The sequence below is a fragment of the Perca flavescens genome, chromosome 20 (genome assembly GCF_004354835.1).
Source record: "Perca flavescens isolate YP-PL-M2 chromosome 20, PFLA_1.0, whole genome shotgun sequence".
In the NCBI taxonomy this organism is placed as follows: Eukaryota; Metazoa; Chordata; class Actinopteri; order Perciformes; family Percidae; genus Perca; species Perca flavescens.
The window spans coordinates 23,984,846-24,009,310 of record NC_041350.1 but is presented as its reverse complement, the minus strand read 5'-3'; the positions used below and the strand labels follow the sequence as shown (position 1 = coordinate 24,009,310).

At 39.5% G+C, this 24,465-nt stretch overlaps 1 protein-coding gene across 3 annotated transcripts in view; it reads right to left on the bottom strand.

Moving 5' to 3' along the window:
• Positions 1-1,085: 1,085 nt before the first annotated feature.
• stxbp5b (syntaxin binding protein 5b (tomosyn)) overlaps positions 1,086-24,465 on the bottom strand; it is a 37,087-nt gene continuing 13,707 nt past the window's right edge. Inside the window, exons 6-28 of one of the 3 annotated variants that reach the window (XM_028565595.1) lie at positions 24,243-24,306; positions 22,798-22,881; positions 21,529-21,652; positions 21,203-21,281; positions 19,479-19,633; positions 19,309-19,381; positions 16,865-17,012; positions 16,670-16,737; positions 16,494-16,534; positions 14,850-15,070; positions 14,096-14,280; positions 13,653-13,778; positions 12,914-13,065; positions 10,822-10,884; positions 10,657-10,713; positions 10,522-10,569; positions 9,085-9,135; positions 7,457-7,696; positions 4,416-4,773; positions 3,624-3,789; positions 2,792-2,903; positions 1,681-1,901; positions 1,086-1,534 (exon numbers count right to left, since the gene is read on the bottom strand). In XM_028565595.1, the coding sequence (XP_028421396.1) occupies positions 1,493-1,534; positions 1,681-1,901; positions 2,792-2,903; positions 3,624-3,789; positions 4,416-4,773; positions 7,457-7,696; positions 9,085-9,135; positions 10,522-10,569; positions 10,657-10,713; positions 10,822-10,884; positions 12,914-13,065; positions 13,653-13,778; positions 14,096-14,280; positions 14,850-15,070; positions 16,494-16,534; positions 16,670-16,737; positions 16,865-17,012; positions 19,309-19,381; positions 19,479-19,633; positions 21,203-21,281; positions 21,529-21,652; positions 22,798-22,881; positions 24,243-24,306 (2,878 nt within the window). In that variant the 3' untranslated portion in view covers positions 1,086-1,492. The remainder of the gene's footprint in view (positions 1,535-1,680; positions 1,902-2,791; positions 2,904-3,623; positions 3,790-4,415; positions 4,774-7,456; positions 7,697-9,084; positions 9,136-10,521; positions 10,570-10,656; positions 10,714-10,821; positions 10,885-12,913; positions 13,066-13,652; positions 13,779-14,095; positions 14,281-14,849; positions 15,071-16,493; positions 16,535-16,669; positions 16,738-16,864; positions 17,013-19,308; positions 19,382-19,478; positions 19,634-21,202; positions 21,282-21,528; positions 21,653-22,797; positions 22,882-24,242; positions 24,307-24,465) is intronic. The other 2 variants (XM_028565596.1, XM_028565597.1) reach the window with 2 other exon arrangements.

Genomic DNA, 24,465 nt, shown 5'->3' with positions numbered 1-24,465 from the left:
CGTCACCATTTCTATGTGCTGTAAGAGACACATGCTTTTTTCCTTACACATTGAGAGACGAGACACAAATCCGCTATGACAGACCAAATGGCAAAAATAAATTTAAATAATCGTGTATAGATAGAATCTTTATCCCATAAAAAAAAATTAAATTCTAACCAAAATATACATTTATGCTAATAGTATTAAGGACATTCTTTGTCTTGCCCTACAACACATCATCCTTCTCATTCGTGACATAGCTACAGCCCGTTGAAAGCCAGAAGAATATAAGACCTTCAGGGGTTTTCCAGTGTACTCTTCTCTTAATTAATAAATCAATGTAAACTCTTCATCAGGGGTAAACATTTTCATCACTTTTTTGTGCATTTAATTGACCAAATGAAAAGAAATTGAAAAAAATTAAATGCACAACATAGAAACTTCTTTTATTTCCTATCTATTATATCTATCCATCTATATGGTTCCAATAAATAGTCTAATTTAAAATAAAACCAAAGTGACTCTCAGAAAACACGCCATTTGTCTTTCTCACTTAAAACAGCTTGGTTGGAAAATCGTGTGAAAAAGAAATTGGCGGTGATGAACTAGTGTACTACCAGCCCTTATTCGGTGAGAGGCAATAGATTCATCATCTCCCTGTCTAGTTTCTACGGTTCTCAGTGCTTGAAAGGCCCTTTCTTGGATTGACAAAAACAAACTGACAAAAGGACCCTTAAAAAAATAATTTAAACAAGAAAAACAAACAGCAACACAAGTCCTTCATTGATTCAATCATTCCTATAGAAACTTACATCTTCATGGACTAAATTAGATTCGAAGGACAAGGGCTCATCAGACTTTTCTCCTCATTTAAGTCCACTGTGTTTGGCAAACACCATAAAGGGTAGAGAAAGGAAAAAAAGAACAATTGCACTCAGGCCACCACAAGTACATGTTTTGCAGAATTGTCTTTCCTCCTTTAGAACAAAACAGCAGTGTGTATAGATATATATATATATATATATATATATATATATATATATATATATATATATATATATATATATATATATATATATATATATATATATATATATACACACACACACACACATATATAGATAGATATATGAGATATATATATGAGATATATATGAGTGTGTGACTGATGGATATGAAAGGTCACCTCTCTCCTGTTCTGCGGGCTGATGTTACAAGAACATCATCGCTCTCAGGTTAAATGGAAAGAGGGATTCCTAAGAGCTTCTCTTCTTCCATTTCTTTCCATTCTCATTACGTTGGGTCGCCCAGTGTCTACTCCGCGGCAGTCCTCTGGTGACTGAGGTAATGCAGAGTTTATATGATATTGTGCTGAGAATAAAAGCATGAGTCTGTTGAGCAGAACCTCCCGCCCCATGGAGAGAAATAAAGAAGAGAAGAAGAAGGACCTGCAGCTCCTTCGAGATACTGGTGAGTGTGATAACAGAGTCAGATGCTCCACACGATGCCATCAGAGCTGGTACCACTTCTTATCTTTGTACTTCAGCATCATCTGAAGAGGGAAAAGAGCAAAATGGTCAAAAAAAAAAGTCAGAAATAAGAACATGAAACCTAAACATGAAACAGGATAAACAAACATGATTACATGTTAACATGAAAACAACAATTTAAGAGCCCAAAGACATGACAAGTGCATACATCATGAGCATGTTTGGAAAAGGAATCTGCGCTGGCCATCATGGCTGCTGTTCTGTCCTCCAGCTCGCCCAGTTTCTGCCCTCTCTCGTCCAGAGCTATCCGGGCGCGGGCAAGATCTCCCACAACCCCAGACGCTGCACCCTTCATGCCCTCCATGCCTCCTGAGCCAGGGATGTGCTGGGCCAGGCTACGGGACGCCTTACCAGCACCTGTTTCACCAACTACAAGACAAATAGAGAAATCCTCTTAAAGTGTTAACAAATTCCGACATTTATCTTGCCATGTTCAAAGTCAAATCAAATGGCACAAACCACCAGTTCAAGAAATTGTCCTTTAGTCTCGCATTTCCAGACCTATCTCCACAGCGCTGTGAAGTAAGGTCTGGCTACAGCACAGATACATTCCAGGATAGGAGAAAAAAAAACACTCTGGATTGTTTGTATTTCTTTAAACCAATCACAATCGTCTTGGCTCTACAAAATAGTCTCAGGAAGGAACTTGTTTTGGTGGAACATTTGTACCCCGCAAAAGAAAACGCCACATACAATATTAAATGAAGTTAACTGTTCACACAATACAGTAACATGAGCTATTTAAATTAGCTGATACATGGTTAAACCTCATTTGCTTTTACCAGTGTATCGCCGTGTGTACTTCGTCCATAACAATCCCCCGCCAACGAGTCCCAAAACGTTCCAGTTAGATAGTAAATGACATAAACATATTCTTTGTAAAGAACCAAGCAGGCCTGCCTTATTGCACGATCCAAATGTCCTCCAAAACTTTTTGGAAAAGCCATTTTCAGCGTTGTTTCCCGTGTCGAAGGGATTTTCACAACGGCAACACACAGAGAGCGAAAGGTGAGGGACAAAGCCTGACTTCCGGCTTGTGAGACCTCACGCTGAATATCAGGCTGTAATGTAATGTAAAATGTACTTCTGTTGATCCTGACAAATTGTCCTGTACCTGAAAAGTCTCCCACACCATTCCCAAAACACCTCTAACTGGTGGCTTTGGTCAGCCATTGGCATTAAAAATAAACAGAAGAATTATACAGAATATGTATGATGTAACAAAATCATGATTTGATACTAGGCCATTGTGTACTTACAGAGGTCCTCCCTGTCAAGAGACTGAGCGCCGCCCCCAAACAGGCCTTTGAAGAAACCTTTGTTAGGAGCCTCTGGTGTCTCCACAGGGGTAAACAACTCACTGAGCATCTCCTGAGGAAGACATGAACATCAGAACATGTCTATTTCAATCTATATGTACTGTGATCTTTAAAAAAAAAAAACACTAGAAGCACCTGTCCCATTATGTGTATGTGAGGGTATGGTTTGTGGAAGGGTATGGCGTGTGCGTATGAATGTACTGTATACTTCTAGGCACCAGAAGGAGTAGCACTTAAATTTCGCTGTGACAATGTTTTACAATGACAAATAAATGATTCTGATATTCCCCAGAGAAATATAAACAGACCAAACAAAGAACACAAATGTTTTTTAAACTACCATTGGACTGTAATACTAGTGACCTCAGTGGCTTAACAAGTACACTGACTGCATAGCAATATGCCTTCTTGTATGTCCCCTGTTTCCTTTTCTTTGATGTTCTATCTGAATAGACAAAGATCCCAGAATTGTCCACAGAGGATGCTTAGTGGGGGGATAACTGGTGTAGTGTCGGGAAGCCAAGTGATTCATCACTAGCATGATGCATAATGTTGAAATGACACTACGGTCTACAGTGCAGAGCTGGCTCAAACAGCTGGACAAAAATAATGAACTATACGTTGAAATATTATATATAAGATTGTACATGCTTTTCCCCGCCCTCATACCTACATGCAAAGTCTTTTCTCTACACTTTTATTGGATCTAATGATGAAAGATAGGTTCACATATTTTAAATTATAACTCATTCACTAATTAAGAGTATCTGACCTGCCGGTTGTCGCAGGTCTCCTGGCTATAGGTGATCCTCTGGATCTCCGTGGGGGAGGTGAGGTACAGGGCCTGACCCAGGTTGGAGAAGCAGAACGTTCTGGCTATCCGCATGTCTGTCAGCGGCAGGTAGTTCACATCCAGCAGAGGCCGTAGACTGGGTAAACTGGCATGACACAAAAGAACTTAATTTAGTTATTTACAGTACAATAAAATCAAAGGCAGCAGAAAGACGACAAGAAAATAAAAAGAAAGATTGTGCAGGTGAGATTAAGAAAACCCTTAGGGGCTTATAGAAGGAATCTCACCTGAGGAAAAGAAGAAAAAAAATTGTCCTGAAATCTACAAATTAAACACAAGTAAGCATTGAGCTAAAAAAAAAAAAAAAAAAAAAAAAAAAAAAAAAAAAAGGCGTAAGGTTGGCTATACATGAAACAACAAATGCATAAAATCAATTACAAGAATATAGATCAAATGAGGATGTGTGGATTTGTGTGTCTACGTGTGAGTGGTTATTAAAGACAGGAAGGCCAAACAAAATCAGATATGAACAGTTCATGTAGGTTTGGTTCATCAGACAGGTCCTAAGCCTCTTTTTATAATTTTTGACAGAAGTTGACTAAAATGCAGTGTGGATATAACTATATAACTAGCTGTACTCCCCTGTATTTACTGAACAGACATTATTTCAGAAACACATTGTAACGTTAAGAATTTTGCTACACAAATGTGTCTTCATCAGACATTTTGAAGATAGATTCAAATACCACCAGAAGCTACCAGAAGCCGTACCTCAGGGTCATGATATGGCCGTTAGCACAGAAACAGGCGATGCAGTAAGCTCCGGCCATCTGCACAACATCAGCCCTCAGCACGAAGGAGGACTCGGTGATGCTGTGTTTGTAGATGCGGGTTTGGGAGGGCATGGCCACCACCTTGGCCTGTTTCTCCGAACACAGCACAGCGAACTGGGAATCTTGACCCTCTTGTGCCGGGGGAGGGGAGGCTGGCCTGCGCCTCCGGCTTTTCTCCTTCTCCTCGTCTGAGGCATTTGGGTCGTACCATGGCTCGTAGGAAGGGGGCAGCAAAGTTCCAGTGTTGTCCAACAGGGCCATAGTCAAAATGCCTCCTTTGAGTGTGACCATAGTGCCTGAAAAATGAGTATTACAGAGGTATTGTTTTTTTTATTATTATTATTTAGATTAGAGAAATCCTTCAAATTGCCACTGAATATATAGCTAATTGCTACAATCCTTAATTTATGTTCAACCAAGAGGAGAGGAGAGCAGAGCGTGAGAAGTTGGATATTTTCATTTGGAACATCTGGACAATAAGTAAGTAAGGTTTATTTATATAGCACCGTTTACAGATACAGAATCACCAAGTGTTTAACATATTAAAACTGTTACACAATACAAGCAATACAAAAAGAATAAAATAAAACAATAAAAGAAGAGAATAAAAATGCAGCAGATGCATAAGGGGAGAGACAAATAAAAGTTAGTTAGTTATATAGTTAGCTAAAATTAGCTATTCGGATAGGCTAACTAAAAGCCCAAATAACTGTGATGGGAAATAAATAAAACCACTGGCACTAGCCACTCAACCTTCAAAGTTTTGTTATGTCCTATGCTCCCTCTAATGCATTTTCATTAGGTTTTTTTCCCAATATTATTGGTGCAATAAAGTGATCCTAGAACTGGCATGACCTTTCACTGTTTGGAATACAAAAATACTGGTTTGTTCAAGCTGAAGCGCATAACTTTTTGATATTAATGAAAGTAGTTACATTCAAGCCATTGCCAAATGAGTTGCTACAAAGCTAATTTAGACTATCAGCTCCACACAACTCTCTCTGGATTTCTCAGTATGGCAGTATGCTCAGAAGATTGTGGCTGCCCGTGACTTTCCCCACGCAGAAACTCGAGTGAAAAGAATGACCTCTTCTGAAGAGTCCATCATGTTTTTTTAATCCTCCATGTCCTCCTTGGCCTCTAGCAACTGCGTGGAGGAGGAGGATGAGGGAGTGTGTGTGAGTGAGTGTGTGTGTGTGTGTGTGTGTGTGTGTGTGTGTGTGTGTGTGTGTGTGTGTGTGGGGGGGGGGTGTCACGAAAGGCTTTTATCATGTGGACGCGCCGACAGTTTTGTTGTCATTACTTAGAATTCCTCATGGGGGAGACAGGAACTACGCACTATAGCTTTAAACCCTGTAAATATCAGACTATGATATTCAACCATGTAATGCTGCTATGTTGCAAATATGGTATATTGTTTTTGTATTATAAAAAGGCACAGTACATGATGAGTGTACAATGCATTTTAAGCCAAAACATTCAGGTTTTAGTTGAAATGCTACACTGAAATAGCCACAATGTGTACCCGTGTGGACTCACTAATGTTGTGCTGAGCTTTTAAATTCTGCTTAAAAAGTGGCATTTATTGCTCTTTGGCACAAAACACTGTCTGCGGGGCTTTGATACTGTGGGTTTGCTCATGAATATACAGTAATTGACTCAACAGTAACTTCTCAAAAGATTTCTGGAACAGAATCTTTTGGCCCAAACACTGTTTGTGGAAAGAAAACTCCTTACACACAGAGTTTTCAAGTGACCACAATTTCTGTCTGTCCCTCTCCTCCACCACTTCCTTTCTAAATGCCAACTATTCACGGTGCAAGAAACCACCAAGACATGTCAACTACGAAGGCCAGAAAGGGTTATTTTGAGGTTTAAAAAGTAATGGACAAAGCAAAATGACTATTTTGACCTACATCAGTGCTTCTCAAACTTTTTTCCAATAATTAACCCCCATTTGAAGTATTTTTTCAGCCAAATAACCCCTGACCAGCACAACACATTTTTGGTTAAAAAAAAAGCCTAGGTATTTAAAGAGGCACAATACAGCGCTGCACCATCAGTGTCTGATTTACTAAACAACAATATTGTAACTGAAAAACACTTAAATGCTACATTTCAAATGTTTAGAAACACCAGATTCATTCTTATAGTGCATATTTATTTTAGGAATTATGCATGATTGGCATTTTTTGAATTAACATAAAAAAGAATTACATACCCCGCAGTAATCCAGTACCCCCATTTGAGAAACACCGACCTAAATTATACTGTATTATATGCTCACCACACATGTTGAATCCCTGCTGCACAAAGCTAGCTTTCTCATGGCTGTGAGGAAAGGGGGATTTTTAAAAAGGGGCTTGTAGGCATTGATTTGTGTTTTTCTGTCTCACATGCAGAACCTACGGAAGAGGTTAGAGCCACATGTGAACATTTTATTTAGGTTCTGAGTTTAAAGTCAGACTTCTAAGAAAAAAAAAGGTCAGAATTCTGTCTTTATTCTCAGGCCACATTTACATTGCTACTTTTTGCTGGTCTACACCACGCATTCACACTGCTCTGGCGTTTCAGAGCCTCTAAACCGGAGAAATTTGATTTCAAACACTTCTGACCCCGTTTTGGTTTGGAATCTGCGGGGTTGAGTTGCAGTCTCAACGGCCGCAAACGGAGACTTCTGGCAACACCGACACGGACGCCAACGCTTCGCCGCCTGATTGGGTCACGACGTCTCGTTCTCTGAGACTAAGCTACTAACGTTACCATGGCAACCACCAGCAACGGGTGGATTATACACGTATGTATGCCCAGTATACGAGAATGTTGATGAGCTCGTGTTTAGCTCAAAACGTAGCAGTGTAAATGTAGCCTCAGAATTCTGACTTTAAACTTAAATACATGTTTTCACATGTGGCCCTAATCCTCTTCCGTAGGAACCCTGCCTGGTGAATTACTTCCAAGTTCAGTTGAGCTTCTTACCACAGGAGGAGATGCCAACGGGTTGCTGCAGCCTGTGGTCCCCAGGGGGCGGCAGGCTGAGGGCCACCATCATCACAGTGCCCTGGGTGGTTCCCACCAGCAGACAGGGGCTGACCACGCTGTCTGTCTTCCTGGGGAAACTCTCACAGAAGTGGAAGGAGGAGATGGCCTCTCGGGACTCTCGGTCTATGCTGGTTACACTTGAACTACGTGAGCGGGTGAAAGCGTTATCCTTGGCATCTGGACAGCAGGAGGGAGCACAAGAACGAGAGAATGAGGAATGATTGGTGTGTAAAGAAAGTGGGGTAACACTTTACTTGAAGGTATCTACATAAGAGTGACATGACACTGTCATGAACACGACACTGTCATGACACAGTCATGACACATGAACCCTAACCCTAACTTGTCATGACACTAAAAGAAGTGTTATGTCATAAACGTTTATGACTTGTTTATAATGTTTATGACACGTTCATGACAGTGTCATGCCACTCTTATGTAGATACCTTCAAGTAAAGTGTAACAGAAAGTGGTAAAACGTTCATGGAGGGCTTCTCCATGCAAACAGGAGAATTAGAGATTAAATCCACTGGGTCAAAACTCAGTTAGCATGTTAGTGCTATGTTCTGCTACTATATGTGTAGTGGAGCACAGCTGTAATCATATTCATGTCTTTATAGTGAGAAGTGACCCAGTACAGAGTAGACTAGTATTCAAAAAGATTTTTAACACTGAGATGCTCTTTGCACAGTTAACATCCAAGGATGCATTTTCTTTAAATGCTTCCCATAATGCACTCTTTGCAACTAAATTGACATTCAACATTCTCAATGTAAAAAAAAAAAAAAAAAAGTGCAAGATATGCATGTAGTACTACAGGGAGTCCCAAGGAAGAACTAGTGTTTAAGGAGCAAGAATTATTCATGCCTCATTACTGTGCTGACGGCAGCTGAAACACAAGCTTTTACCCTCTTTAAAAGGCTAATGAGAAATCCCAAAAGAAAAACAAAAAAAGATCTGTGACACAGAGGGGAAGACGAAAAAGATCGCCCATCATGGGAGTTCTTCACAAGGAAAAACTGCAAACAAGAAAAGCGCGATTTTTAACACCGAGTGCAAAGTCAAGCCAGCAGGGGCTTCCTCAAAAAGACCCAAACAATCATAGTGAAAAGATTAGTGTCATGTCAACCAATTCAGAACAAAAGCCCCAGCAGTGGTGGGGGTTAGTACCAGTTATCCCACTTCAACCAAAGTCAGACCATGGCTGGTCCACTCACAGTAGTTAAGATCTGATTTTGTTCTACAGAAGGCCCCCTTCTGGGTCATCCTGGCCGCCGCCTTGCCTTCGTTCATATAACAAAAGCGCTTCTTATTTGTGAGAGAGCGCCATCGTTGGAACCTCTCCTCTGCTTACAGTGCAAACAGAGACACAGTGTTCGTCTCAACTTACAGTAGAACATCCCAAGACAACAGGAATCTCACATTTACAACAACATGCTATTAGACAATACAAAGTATTTGACAGCTGTGAACTCACTACAAAGAAAGAAGATTCAAATGACAAAAGGAACACCTGTAGAAAAGTGTAAAGGTTCTTAGAAGCTAAATAGTCAGTTTTGGCTTACCCAGGTCTGGCTTTTGCTCGCTAGACGAGCTAATTTTCCGTGACATCTTGGCTGTAACAGAAACAAATACTCATATTGTATGAGGAAAGATTGACGGCTAAAAACTGAAAAATCAAAGATAGTTTAAATAAATTGCAATCGAAGATTCCGTAATTATCATTTCAGCAACCTGTGACATAACATTGTTTTTACCACGCAAATCAGTGCGCAATCACAAATTATGATTTTCAGACAGACATTCTTAAGAGTGGCGATAGATACTCAAGGATAACTGTTGAGGACATTCATAAAGTGCCTACAGTACATTATGCCATACATTGGACAACTCTTACTGTGTGTAACAAGACTGCATTGCTTTAAGAGGAATATTCTGACTCAATTTCAATTGAGTTGGTGCTTTTAACTTTGTTGCTGGCTACCGGGACTGTTGCCAATATAAAGTATAAAATCCCCAAAGTTGCCCGTTGCAGTCTATAACCACCCTTAGAGAAACCCTGAGAATACAAATGAGGCTGAGCAGCATCAGAGACAACCAAAGGGCCTGCAATGTCAAACAAAGCAAGAGGCAGTCAAGAAATAAGGTAATTGCAATTCAGTGAACATAGCTATGCAAAGAGAGTAGGAGGAGGAAAAATCAGTGGGGAGCCAAACAGTTAACACTGAACTGAAGCCCTGGAATCAGAAACACAAACAGCAAGTGTCTACAACCAAAGATACATTATCCACTTGAACAATTAAGTGACAAGGTTAGACATTAGTACTGTAAAGATTAAAGGAATATGCCACCGTTTGTTGAAATAGGGCTTATCACGGTCTACCTTGGCTGTAGATAGGTGGGCCAACACAAGTAATTAGGTTGTTTTTTTTGTCTTTTGTTGGCTCACTTTTACTCACAACATGCTAACCGGGCAACATAGGATTCCATTCACTACGCTAAGCTAACTAGCGGCGGCACTGCCGGTGTTGCACCGGACTAAAACGATGCATGCACAAAAAATGCGTTGGCCCACCTATCTACAGCTAGGGGAGACCGTGATAAGCCCTATTTCAATAAAGAGTGGCGTATCCCTTTAAGGCATCAAGCAGATGTTCTATGGTTTCGAATTAATACAAAGTTTGGCATAACATTTTTAATCCAGAGCAGCAGCAGCAGCCTATAGCATTTTGAACAAAAATCTGCATAGAAAATCTGAGGCTTGAAATTTAAAAGACGTCCTGTCATGCATTTAATAAAGAATCCTGATTCATTTCATAAATCAACTATGAAACCCCCACACTGTATGATTAGTAAAAATACATTTCTTGAATGCACTTGTTTCTTTCATTGGCGCAAGATGCACAGATGGACGTAGGATTAAGGCACAGTGGGGTTAGACTGCTGTCATTCAGAGAGAAAGAGTGAGTGATCAGAAAGAATACATCTGGATGATACAGTACCAAAGTCATTGGCAACCGTCTTGGAAAAGCGTCTGCTTTTGCACTTCACTGGAAACAAGGTTCAAAAAGACAAATCAGATCACTTCAGCGCTTTTGAAAAGCTTAAATTTAAGCAGCTTTTTAACAATACAGTACCCTTCTCTATGAACTTCTGTTTCCGTTCATCATCAGAATTGCAAGGGGAGGTAGATCCTACATGACAAAATGTCAACATTTGAAAAAGATGTATTTCAAAATTATAAAAAAGGATCAGTTTTTTTTGGTTTTTGTCAAAAGCACTCAGACTTCAGGGAGGCTCACCTGAAGTAGGTGATTTGCAGCGGTCCTCTGAGGTGTTGGACCCATCGTTGGAATCACACGTTGCTGTGGGAGCCACAAGGGTTGTAATTAAACATGGCAGAATTAGTCCTCTTGGACTACTCTCAGCAAGGCTTACTACAGCTATGCTGATTCCTATGGTACATACATATGGTGAAAATAATAGGGTCACCTATTTGAGCAAAGGCAGGGACAATAACCATACAGTGTGTAACCATACAACAACTAGGGCTGTCAATCGATTCAAAATGTTTTAATCACGATTAATCACACGAGCGGCCTAGATTTTCGCACATTTTTCATCTGTTCTAATTGTCCTTTAAAAGGGATATTTTTATCCCTTTGCATTTTAAGTTTTTAATGCTCATGTGGTATTTCAGACTGATTCCTCCGGTGGTACCTCAGAGGGGGAGAGAGCAGTGCTGTTAACTGTTTAATAACGGAGGATTTGTGAACTGAATACATGGGATTGAATTACAATAGAAATATATTTGAATATATTTATAAGTCACTAACAGAGCTCCAAGTATTTCTCCATGGAATTTACATTTGTACATATGTAGGGCTTGTGTTTGTTTTTGTTTTTTTATTTATCTTATTTTATTTTAATATTGTATCATTATTATTACTATTATTATTTTCATCCTATTTTGTACTATTACTATTAATGAATATTATGTAAGGCAGACTGTTCTGGGTTGGTTGGGGAGGGATTGAAAATGTAAAAAATACAATCTCTGTACAAACAATAGCATTTGTCCTTGAAATAAAAATATATGCTGTATATAAGTCACTAACAGGGTCTGAAAAGTCTCTAAATCTAGCGAGAGAGCCGCCAAGTTGGCAACACTGTCCGCAAGGTTACTGCTGCAGCGTCCTGATTTGCCAAAGTACGGAGCGACATCACAGAACAAGCGTGCATTAAAAAAAATGATGTTAATTTGCGTTAACTCGTTATCAAGGCGTTCATTTTGACAGCCCTAGTAACAACACTTCACTTCACAAATCTAGTACAAATCTGTTGACTTAAGTGTTGTTTTTCTAGTCAAATATATGGCAGGGTTTGAAGATACACTACCTGATTTTGTTAAAGTGCCCTCAAGCCTCCCAGCTCACTGCTGGAGTCAATAGTGAGCTTTGGGGATTTGAGGCTGCTATATCAATAAGGGAGTGTATCTTTATGAGAAAACAGGGAAGGCTTAGAGGAGAAAAAAGATACGGTAGGGAGAAGGGGAGGGGAGAAATTCTGACACAACATGACTTACTCAAGTGAGATGGACGTAGTTTTTTCACAGACTCAGAATACAAGTAAGAAAGTCTGGACATGCAAGACGTCACAGTTGGATCGTCTTTACCAAATCACAGAGAGAGACCAACAGTAAAAAAAAAAAAAAAAAAGAAACAGAAATTTGACAGGACATCATAAGTGCAAAAGAAAAGTCTCAAAGGCTTGTTGCTGGATTTCTAATTGAAATTAAACAATAAAAATATATCTCTTAGATAATATTCCTGCAACTGGCATGCATTAAAATTTGTATTGCAGAGAACCCAAATAGAAGAGTCTTGAATCTAGAATCAGGCCACTGAGACTAAAAACAGTACAAGTACAGAAAGTGACTGACAAGAACATAGTAAGACAGAAACAGTGAGGCTATAAACAGCAAATAAATGTGAAGTATGTGTCGTTTGATCATTAAAAGGAATCAAAAGGAAATGCCACTGCACCACTGATACAGCATTCACGCTGTCTTTAGTGTGTCTAACTGAACAGATGGCGAATATGTCAGTTATGCCCCCTGTTGAGGGACAGGAGCTACTGCGGGGGTGGCTCATGGTGCGAAGTCAAGACTGCTGCCAAGTGTCAGCCCTGCCTCAATAACCCACCTCTAACTGCCAGAGCCATACAGCTAATTCTTTAGATTGCTTTAGCAACACAAACAAAACATTAGCTAAGTAATAATAATTTGTCTCTTTTTTTCAGGGTTAATAATGGTAGTCAGCTGTAGGGGCTGCCTTAGCTATGGAGAGTGACCAACAGAAAAATGAGAGGTGTAATTGCTGGAGTGCAGCTCACCTCCAGAGGGCTGCCGTGTTTTGCGTGGCGAGCGAGGCTGCCTCTGGTAGGGGTCAGATGGGCTGTACAGCTCCGATGTGCCCATGTTGAGGAGCAGAGTTTTCTGGAGGTAGTCCACCACAGCTAGACCATTACTGTTTCCAAACACCACACTGAAACGCAGGAGGGATGAGGGACACAGACTGTTTTTGCTCTCAACTCCTACCTTCTGATACAAGCAGGCTGTATTTACAGTTGCACTGCATAAATGGTTACTGCCTTCTAGGGCTGCAACTAACGATTATTTAACTTTTCTTGACTAATTGATAAGTTGTTTGGTCTATAAAATGTCAGTAAATGGTGATAAATGTCGATCAGTGTTTTCCAAAGCCTAAGACGGCGTCCTCAAATGTCTTGTTGTGTCCACAACTCAAAGATATTAACTTAACTGTCACAGAGGAGAGAAGAAACTAAAACATATTTGCGTTCAAGAAGCTGGAATTAGAGAAATTTGTCCTTTTTTTGTTTTGTTTTTTATAAAAAAAAATTACTCAAACCAATTAATCGATTATCAAAACAGTTGATTAATTTAAGAGTTGACAACTAATCGATTAATCTTTGCAGCTCCACTGCCTTCTGTGTGTGTGACAGGTTGCACAAACACAGCTACTGGACAGGGATAACCACCCAGTATTAGTGTCGGCATAGAAAGATGTGAACTGATGTCCAAATATCCAGTGTGCTGGCGGCGTAGACTTACAGGCCGTAGGAGGAGTTGATAGCCAGGCTGGTGATGGGCTGAGGTGGCTCCCCACTCACCCACACCAGCTGGATCACCAGCTCCACCTGGTAGCCCGGAGACTGCTTCAGCGGGGAGCTCCGCACCCTGCAGGATCAGACAGCAGGCTGGAATTATCACTGGAATGAATTGACGATATCGTCATTTTTTTTATTATTGTTATTTCCCCTTCCACCCTTTTACTGTTAAAACATTTTCATAATTTTTATAAAGAATATTATTTCCCCCTGGTGTACTGATATTTTGTGAAGGATTGGGCAGTTAACTGGAAGGAGTGAATGGATGACGACATCGCTTACTCAAAGTGGTCTGTTCAGTGACAACCTGCTTCACAAAAACCTAAATAGCTGAGCCCAATTTAACCGTTTTGCAAAAAACGAACAAGAAAACTTAATTGTCCGTACTGCAGGCATGGTTTATTGTCCCGGGGTCCTTCGGAGGAGTTGCTGCCTGTGGAGGGCTGAGTGGGAGGCTCACTCTCCTGAGGGCTGGAGGAAGCTCCCGGGGTGGGCAGGGTGGGGGTCTGATCCCCTCCTGGATCAGGGGAGTGACCATCGCTAAACTCACACTGCATCCGCACCTCCAAAAGCTAAACACAAGAGATGATATGTGACAAAATGGCTAGTTCTTGGACAGATTATGCCAGAACCTTCTTTTTCATACTCTGCCCTGAACTTTCCCAACTGTCCCAGACAAAAAAAAAAAAAAGAGAGAAAAAGATAGCTGCAGACAAAGGAGTAGAAGCGTTGCTGGTCTTTCTGGTATTCATATACAGGTACTCCTTGGATACTTTGGGTGCACTGGGTTTATTCCATCATGTGAAAGAAAACTGTAAAAATGCATGTGTCATCAGAAATAATCAGTGAAAGGATCCTTCACTCAAGTCATTAGTGTAGCAAAGTTACTACAGACAATGACGCTGATAATAAAGGCATTCTAATTGCCTTTAAATCCTACAGAGTGCCTTGGATTATTTTTGAAATAGACATGCATTTTTACATTTCTGGACTGAGACCAGTTTTCCTTGACAATACGGAATAAACTACAAACGATAATTGTCTTTCTTCTGTCAGATAAAAGTTTCAAGCTTTAAATAATGATTCATATTTGTGCATGTTTCTGATGACACCCTGTCATGGACAACGATTGTTCACCCACCTGCACAACTTCAGTGGTGATTTCTTGTTTGCTGAACCTATAGACGATAACGTGGGCAGACACGCCGGCCACGCAGAGCATCCTGCTCTCAGGGCACCAGGACAAGGTCTGGATGGCAAACGGGTCCTCCTCTACTATATCTGTGTTTGCCTTCTCTTCCTTACTGCGAGCCCTCTCAAAAACCTTGGCAGTCTTCAGCTTGTACAGCACTTGAAGCATTACTTAGAGAAGAGGTAAAAAAAAAAAGTTAGAAAGGTATGTACTGCTGTTGCCTTCAGTTAATGTACTCATGGTACATGAACTCAATAGCATATGATGTAGTTTGTTCAACACACTAATACACAGTAGTTCCAGGCAGCATTAAGTGCACACTGGTAGTGCCACCTGGATTAGTTCTTGTGAATTATGCATAAACAATTTCTCAAAACCGTGTCATGGAGTGGACATACTTATTTATGCAGATGACACTGTTGTATATACACATGCTTAAACAGCATAGCAAGCTGCTTCAAAGCTCACTAGGGCCATGGTAATAGTAAGCTTGATCAATTGTGTCCTAACTAGGGCTGTCAAAATGAAGACGTTAATGACCAGTTAACGCAAATTCCTTTTAACGCTACCACTTTTTTTTTTAACGCACACTTGTTCCGTGATGTCGCTCAGTAGTTTGGGAAATCAGGAAGCTGCAGCAGTAACGTTGCAGAAAGTGTTGCCAACTTGGCAGCTCTCTAGCTAGATTCAGCAACTTTTCAGACCCTCTTAGCGACTTATAAATATATTCAAATATATTTCTATTGTAATTAATTCCCGTTCTACTGTTATTAACAGTAAACAGCGCTGCTCTGTCCTATTGTGCAGCAGCACTACGGAGGCAGTCAGAAGGCGGGGGGGGGGGGGTGGTTTACGGTAACACATCCATGAACAGGAGTGGATGGGTACCAGAAACAAAGTTCCTTGAGCAGAAATGGATAAATAAAAAGGTATTTTAAATGGCAAGTTGAGTTTCAAAGCCCTTCAGATGCTTCTCTCCACAAGATTAAAGTTATTTGCATATAGTGAGTGTCGATGTGAACTGAGTTACTGAGTAGTCAAGCCTCAAATACTACTTGAGCACTAAAAACTTGAAAAGTCCCTTTGAAAGTACATTTAGAACAGATACAAAAATGACTCACGCAATTAAATTAAAATTAAATTAATTAATAAAATTAATCATCGTTACATATTCTATAATTTTGAGTTATACTGAAAATGCTAACATAACCAAATAACATTTAAATAATTGCATGATGTTGCCACCCTGCAAGATAAGAGTATTTAAGGATATGAAAATCAGGTATGGCATGCAATCTGTGATTTGCATACTTTACAGAAGCTAATGAGGAATCTACATGCATTTTGCACTGGCTTTTAAATGTTTCATCTATGTAAACATTAATCTCAAGTGGGTTATAATAATGTTTATTTGACTTGATGATCTGGATATGTGTATGATTACTGTGGTAATTGTACATATGTATGTTTTTAACTGTAATCTGCGATATAACTTCTGCTGAAAACTAGCTCTTAACTAAATATGGCACAAAATCGGCATCAAAAAGGATTATACACAGCTCCCTACTGAATAAAACAAACAAAACTACTCACATGCAGAAGCATCCCAAAATTTGATCGACCCATCAGCATGTCTGAAAACATACAAAAGAAAAGAAAGTGCTTATGAGATCATTTTCTCACAGTGACAATGCCATGTTTGAATGTGAATGAAAGTCAGTTAATCAAAATAAAGTGATTCGTTCATTCATTAATAATTAGTTACTAACCCAGTGATTATGATCTCTGGGTAACTCTGAGTGCCTTGGCCCCAGTTTCCTCCACTAATAGGCCATTCCTGTGAAAATGCAGGCTTCTTTCAGTTGTGTTACCAGTTTACTAGCATTTATAGGTTTCCAAAAATCAATTCCAATTGTTAAAGTCTGACGCATTTTAAACACACATTACACAAAGGAGCAATTTACCTTCTTGCTGTAACCTTGTCTCTTTTGCCGGCTGCCGACAGAGTAAAGTGCAGGAATAAGTTCAGCAGGGCAGTCAGCAAAGTACTCACAGCAGGTCACTGGTGACTCATGGATAGTCAGAGGATATGGATTCTCAAATATGGGGTACCTGTCAACACAAAAGGATAGATTTGAAAACTATACCACATCTTCATGGTATGTGCACTTGAGCTTCAACTTGAGATGAAAATGACAACTTGCATGCTGCCAATCAATGCAGTTGGATACTCTGACAGACCGTCCAACCAGGTTCAATGTCCCATGAAATGGCTAGGTGATTGTAATTTTAGATTTCTTATACAGTGGCACTCATAATGAAGCCAGGCTGAAGTTCACTTAAAAGAGGAATAAAAAAAAAAATCATCTTTTGGAAATTGATCTTAATGCCTTAATTAAAAAAATGAGGAAAAATCCAACCTTTAAGGACATTAATTTTCTTTGTGAATGAATTATGTATCGTAAATAAATAAATGTTCTTCCTTAAAATACAGGGGGCATAAGTCAGTACACCCCTATGTTAAATTCCCATAGAGGCAGGAAGATTTTTATTTTTTATTTCATGCATCCAGGATACTATGCATCCTGATAAAGTTCCCTTGGCCTTTGGAATTAAAATAGCCCCACATCATCACATACCCTTCACCATACCTACAGATTGCCATGGGGTACTTTCCATAAAATCATCTCTGCAGTGCAAATCAAACCAGCTATTAGGTTAACTGAAATAAAAAATAAAACCAAGGTTGGATTTTTTTCCCCAATCTTTTTAATTAAGGCATTAAGATCAATTTCCAAAAGATAATTGTTTTGTATTCCTCTTTTTAGTCAACTTTAGCATGGGTTCATAAACTTATGAGTGCCACTGTACTTTTATCACAAATTTAATTTAACTAGTTTAACTAGCACAGCAGAGGTGTTAATTTCCAAACAGGATGACGGTTGGTGGCTTGACTGTACTAAAGTAACAATGTATGAATTTAAAGATAATTTTTTGGGCTTTTCTGCCTTTATTTGATAGGACAGCTAGGTGAGAAAGGGGAGAGAGGGGGAAGACATGCAAGAAATCATCACAGGTCGGATTCGAACCCTGGACCTCGGCGTCGAGGCATAAACCTCCAAGTATATGTGCGCCTGCTCTACCCACTGACCCAACCCGGCCACAATTAAAGTATGAATTTAATTAGCGGAGGTGGTAATGCTATTATTTATTTAGTTAAGTTAGCACACAACACTTAACGTTACATACCTGGACCGGGTCTGAGTGAGATGAAGGAAAACAGGTTTCCTCTTAACAAAATGCTCTGAGTGAATTCAAGATGGGCTTTTATTGTGAAGGGTAGACACAGAAAAGCCAGCGTTATGGCAGTGTTTTTTCCCTCTCAACCTTTATTGTGCGGCCTCTTAGTTTTATTCATATATTAATTTCTAATGCTGTCCAAACTGCTCCAAATTCCAAACCCCAAGTTCATTGGGTCCCCAGGAAGCCAAGTGTGAAGTAGACTGGATGAACGGTTCTCGAGATATTTTAAAAAGACAACAGACGGACACACACACACACACACACACACACACACTGAGACTCCTCGATTTATAGTTGATAGATGTTAAAACCCCAAAAGTCTGAAATTGTCACTTTAAAATTAATAAACAATAGCCACTTGGACTGCAACCATGGCACTGTTGACATCCAAATACACATAACACTTCAATGTGCGTTACTGCTAACGAACTGTGAGTGTTAAAACATCCACCGTGAGTTGGAAGGAATTTGGGAGGAACTATTGGGTGCTATAACAGAATCGAGGACTGCATCATGATCATTCATGCTGGCTGGCTTGCCCTCCATTCATCAAATTAACTGTCTTTATATACAACCACTGGCAGTGTGCAACAGCAATAAAAATGTTCACACTTTAAGAAAAATTTAAAAATTTAATTTTTTACCATATAATTACCATAAAATGGTAAACAGCAGGAAACACCCAGGGAATGTTTTTTTTTAATTAATTAAGATTAAAGTACAAAGGACATAATGCTTTTCTGCAAAACAATTTTCCTTTGGTAATTAAAGTTATTTTATTTTTCATGGGACCTTTGTAAAATAGTAGTAGACTTTGACAGCTTATGTATTCTATAAACTCATTATAGTTATTATACATTATAATGCAGAGATGGATCGCGACTTTGTGTCATTTTTCTTCTGTTCATTTATTAATGTCTGAAAGGTTTCAATTGCACATTTCTGACTGAAATCATATAAATACAGTTAATAGTGTTAAATAATCAGAAGTATCTCTAGTATATGGTGTATTAATACATAATGTGCTTGATCTACAGTACCCATATTCCTCGATGCATACCAACAATACTCCAACTAATCTATGTTTAGAAAGCAGTATAATTACCCAATCTGTCCGAGGTCTATTACAACTAAGTCCTTCTCGAGGAGGACCACCACAGCATAAGGCTCCTGAAAGTCTGGCAAAAGAACCAAAACAGCACAAAATTAACAGCGATGTCATTTCAGGGAGCTAATAAACATTCTGTCTCCAGAGCGGAGAGTGTTGCAGCTCACCATTTGGATATGGAGTTTCACACAGCGTTAGGAAATCTACGATGGGGTAGTCCATCTCTAGGACAGCAGTGCTCTTTCCATGCATCACAGTCAGACAGGCTCTCCTCCCCACTGTATCGTAAGACAGACCTCCAGACAGGATCATGAATGGGTCCCTGAGTTCAGGAAACACACACACACACACACACACACACACACACACACACACACACACACACACACACACACACACACACACACACACACACACACACACACACACACACACACACACACACACACACACACACACACACACACACACACACACACACACACACACACACACGAGAACACCTTACTTACTGAACGCCTTACTTACTGCTCAACACTGGTTGTGAAAAGCTACTACGTCCAATCAGTGGTAAATGGGTGAAGAGGGACACCCAAATATTACTGTTGTGCTTTCTCTGGAGATTATTTACCTCCATTTCAAGAGCATTTATGATGGGAGGAGCCTACTTTTTAATTATAATGACAACTAATGTTCTCGTGAAGCGCAATCTCAGCTTATTCTGTACAAATTACTTAATAGAAACCACCGGACCCCCAGTAAAATGGCCAAACTAAAACTTAAGGACAGTAACACATGTTGGAGGTGTGAGAAGGAAGTGGGTACTCTGGTACACATGTTGTATTCTTGTGAAAAAAATGCACATTTGTGGGATAGGGTTGTTACCCTCTTGAATGATCTATTGGGATTACAACTCACCAAGACCCCAGCTCTGTGTATTCTGGGTCTGCTGCCAGACAATAACACTCTGACCGGTAGACAAAGACTATGGATACGTCTGGCTACTACAACAGGATGTAGAATAATTCTACGGCACTGGAAGTCATATACTCTGTGCTGTTTTAGGGAATGGACTGAACAAATGACAAGAATGGCTACGTATGAGCGAGTCACTTACAGAGTAATGGGGAGAGAGGATATCTTTAATCAAGTCTGGGGTTCCTTCCTGATGGCAATAGAGGGGATGTCTGTCTGAATATAAGGCACCGGTTCTGATCCAATCCAATATAGCAACTGACTAATAGAATAATGTTTTGTAATGTAAGCCACATGATAGTTTTTTTGTTGTTTTTTTTGTATTTTTTTTTTCTTCTTTCTGTATTCGTAAAACCGGACAGTGGATGATATAGATGTTGTGTCAGTTGTGATGGTGACATAGGTTGTACTGTCTGTCCAAAATATTAATAAAAAAATAAAATAAAAAAAATTATAATGACAACTATATTAATCCCTGTCTTGAGAAGAAGAAAAAAAGTAAGGGATAATTAGATCAGCTTTAGTGAAATAGTCAATTTTTCATGACATGTTTTATAGGAAAGTTTTGTCTTTTTCTGACCTTGACGTAACAAGCTTGTTCTCTACAGATAATGATAATTGTGTCAACAGTTATCAAAACCTAATTAACATGCAACCTCAAAGGAACAATGAATCATTGGTCATGATCAAAATAATGATCACAACAAGACAAAGCCTGTGAAACACATAATATAATTAGCCCAGGCCTTCCCAGCTTTCCACACAGTTTCCACCAGCACAAGGATGCTGTCAACATGACTGGCCTGTTGTGATAGAATAACAGGAAAGGCCACTTTCTGTACAGGATATGGATTCAAACCAGAGTCGGTTAAGACACAGGATACAGTAGGTGGGGATATGCTACCATCACACTTACCCAGCCCTTGTTGTTTTATACTCCACTTTCAGAATAGGCTTGCATGGTTCTGGCTTTTTTCCATCCTTAGGCTGCTTTCCTAGTGGAGGTTAAATGGAAAAAATGCATTTAAGTTGAATTTGCAGAAGTACAGTACATATGGTGTACATACTGTAACACTCCTGTACACATGTATGGACATGTTGCCACCATCCCTCTGTTTTTGTACAAAGGACACCTCTAAGATTGGCTCTACAATATGTGCTTTTAAAGACATAGGTGGCTTCTATTCAATATGCCTGTATGCGTGTATATAAACAACGCACAATAAGTGCAAAAGTCCATACCATGTGGTGTGATGATCTGTGCAGACTTGGCTTGGGCTCGTATATTCCATGTGGTCAGAGTGCCATCAGAGTGGCTGCAAACAAACTGTTTACCCTCATGGTGCCAGGCTACTGAGTGGATCGCCTGAAAGACACACAGCAGCATGTCGTTAGAGTGTGGTAGTAAAGTACATGCACATTTTACAGATGTGCAACAATGCATTAGAAGATTGGTAGAAGCTCTGTGTGCAACATATTCAAAGCGTAAGGCTGGATAATTCCATGTTTTTGTTATTGTCAACAAATCACTCGACAAGACCAAAACCAACAGTACGTTAGTCCGTCTCTTAAAACATTCTGACTTGCCCAGCCAGTCTGTAGCACTCGGCCCCCCCCACACCCATCCATTCCTACTGAAGACACAAGTACGTATGTATAGAAGACAAATGCATACTTTCATCTATAAAAGCTGGGCACTGTAGTTTTAGCAATAGTGACTCAACATGAGTAAATGAGACTATTTTTTAGATGTTAGATTAAAACACATTTGGTGCACTACAAAGTAAGTTTGGCAGCAGGGCGGTGTATGTGGGATTGGCTCTAAATGAACTACAGTGCGTGTCTTAATCAAATAAAGGAACATGTTACTCAGTGCAACGTGTGGCTTATTGACCTGCTTTTAATAGTTTTTGGACAACATTGGGGCTCCGCAGCACAGAGGAATAAGGTATATCAGGCTTTGCCTACAAAGGCGATAATTGTTTGTAAGATCAGTTCATCGTTGGCTTTGGTCTTTTCATGGGATTTAATTCATGGGATGACAGTAGAATATCACCGGACATATCCTTTAACAGTGCTTAGAGAATGACTGAAAAAACTTGATTTACAGTAAGAATTAGCACAATGAGAAAAGAAAAAAAAGAAAACCATGAAAATGTATTTATTATTATCGTGTGGAATGTATGAATGTGGAGAGAATGTGGGTTTTTTTAACTATTGGCACCTTACAGGAGAAGCACTCTGAGTTTCGTTGTACATTTTTTGATGACACAAAGACAATAAAGGCATTCTATCTTCTAATAATCTAGAAAATGGTTTTATTTGACTAAAACTCGATTGACAACAAAATCCACCCAATACAAAAACTCTCAAAGGGGCCCAATGAGTAATTTCAGGTTTCATGAGAAAAAAACAGGGCCAAACATGTTGCTGGGACAACAGTGAGAAAACCATGAAAAACCTACTGGGGTAGTCTCGCAAGAACTGAGTGGAAAGAAGAGAATACCTTACCTCATCATAATTGTAGCGGTAGTCAGCTTTTTTGCACTTCAAATCCCACAACACCACAACCCCACATTCAAATCCAATCAGAAGCTGCAATAACAAGAGAAGCAAAGCACAGCTCAGCTGAGAAACAACATTCTGCACATATATAACTCAGCCTGGAGTTAACACGACAACAATATTTTACTCATAATTTCTCAATCATACCTAGAACGTTTTCTTGGAAAAAAAAAAGTATGTAATTTGGTACTAATTATAGAAGAAGCAGACAAACTCCTGACACGTAGTAAGTAATGACTCATTAATGACTTAGGCCGGCTACACACTGGCTGCGTGGCGTGAGCGTGGCGTTTCTGTTGCGTGTCAGCTGCGTGGATTTTTCTGTCTTTACACACCAGAAACGTGTCTGACGCAGCGCTGCTGCTGCTGCTAGTCTTGTCTGTACACCTGGAGGTCTCCCATTGATAAATTGAAATACCATGTATATAAATAAATATATACTGATTTGATTACAGCAAAGACAACGTCGGCAGTATTGACAGCAAAATAGGCTACAGAATATTTCGTTCTGTATTGACAGGTGCAATTTTAGAAAATCAAATTTATATCTGCATTTATGTCAAAACCTAGAGACTTTCAAACATCACTATGTCATTTATTAAATGTATTTGTGTCTAAATGACATATAAACATCTTTTCCTATTCTATTTTGCCTGGAAACGGTTCCAACACACTTGTGTGTTGCGTGAAAAATAGGCGTCGGTTCTATTTCTAGCAAAAACCAGCCAGTGTGTAATCGGCCTTACTATGTACATTTTCACCTTTCTCAGACCAGCTGATAGTATAGAGGCAGACCCCATTATTAAACAATTATTGATTTATAAATACTTTGTGATATTAAATGTGATATTAAAAGCAGATGCTCAAGTAAATAACATAAAAATATCTTTCAAAAACATTCAAATAAGCAGCATCCACCTGTTGCATTCAGTCATTAATGGGCATTTGACAAATTAAAAAGTATTTTATGAACACTATAGGGCATGCTTATGGTCATTGCTACATCCCTCACTTAGAAGACTACTGAAGCCACTGTATCTCTCAGTATCTCCATCTCTTCTGCCAGGATTTAGTCTGTGTAACATTGTGGAAGGTTATCTGTAAACGATTAGTCTCGCAAGACACCTTTTCTCTCTGATTTTGAGACAGAAACCTGAAGTTTACCATTGACATTTTAAATAGCTGTAAAATGTTTTGCTATCATTCTACATTGTTGCTGCACAAGCTGTATTGACATTGTGTCGTCTGCGCTGCAGCAGTTATCCCCACGGAAAAAAAGAAAAGTACACCACCAAAAAAAACAGCAAAAAAAGGCGCAGTTTTGTTTGAGGTTTTTAGGGTAAAAAGTTATTTCCGTTCCACAGGCTATGCAGTGGTCAACTATCAGTTACCTTTCCTTCATCCATGGGGTTATCACTGATGTGCACAACAGGACCTGGGTGTGTTTTGGTGGATCTGTGCAAGTTTTAGGGACAGAAGAAAAACAAGAAGACAGAGAGAGTGTGTGTAAATTCAAGAATATTTGTGTTCTGCAGATTGACATGATGTACAGTTAAAAAGGTATAGTGGAGGATTTTCCCGAATTTTAGAAAAGAACCGCGCTCTCTACTTTTT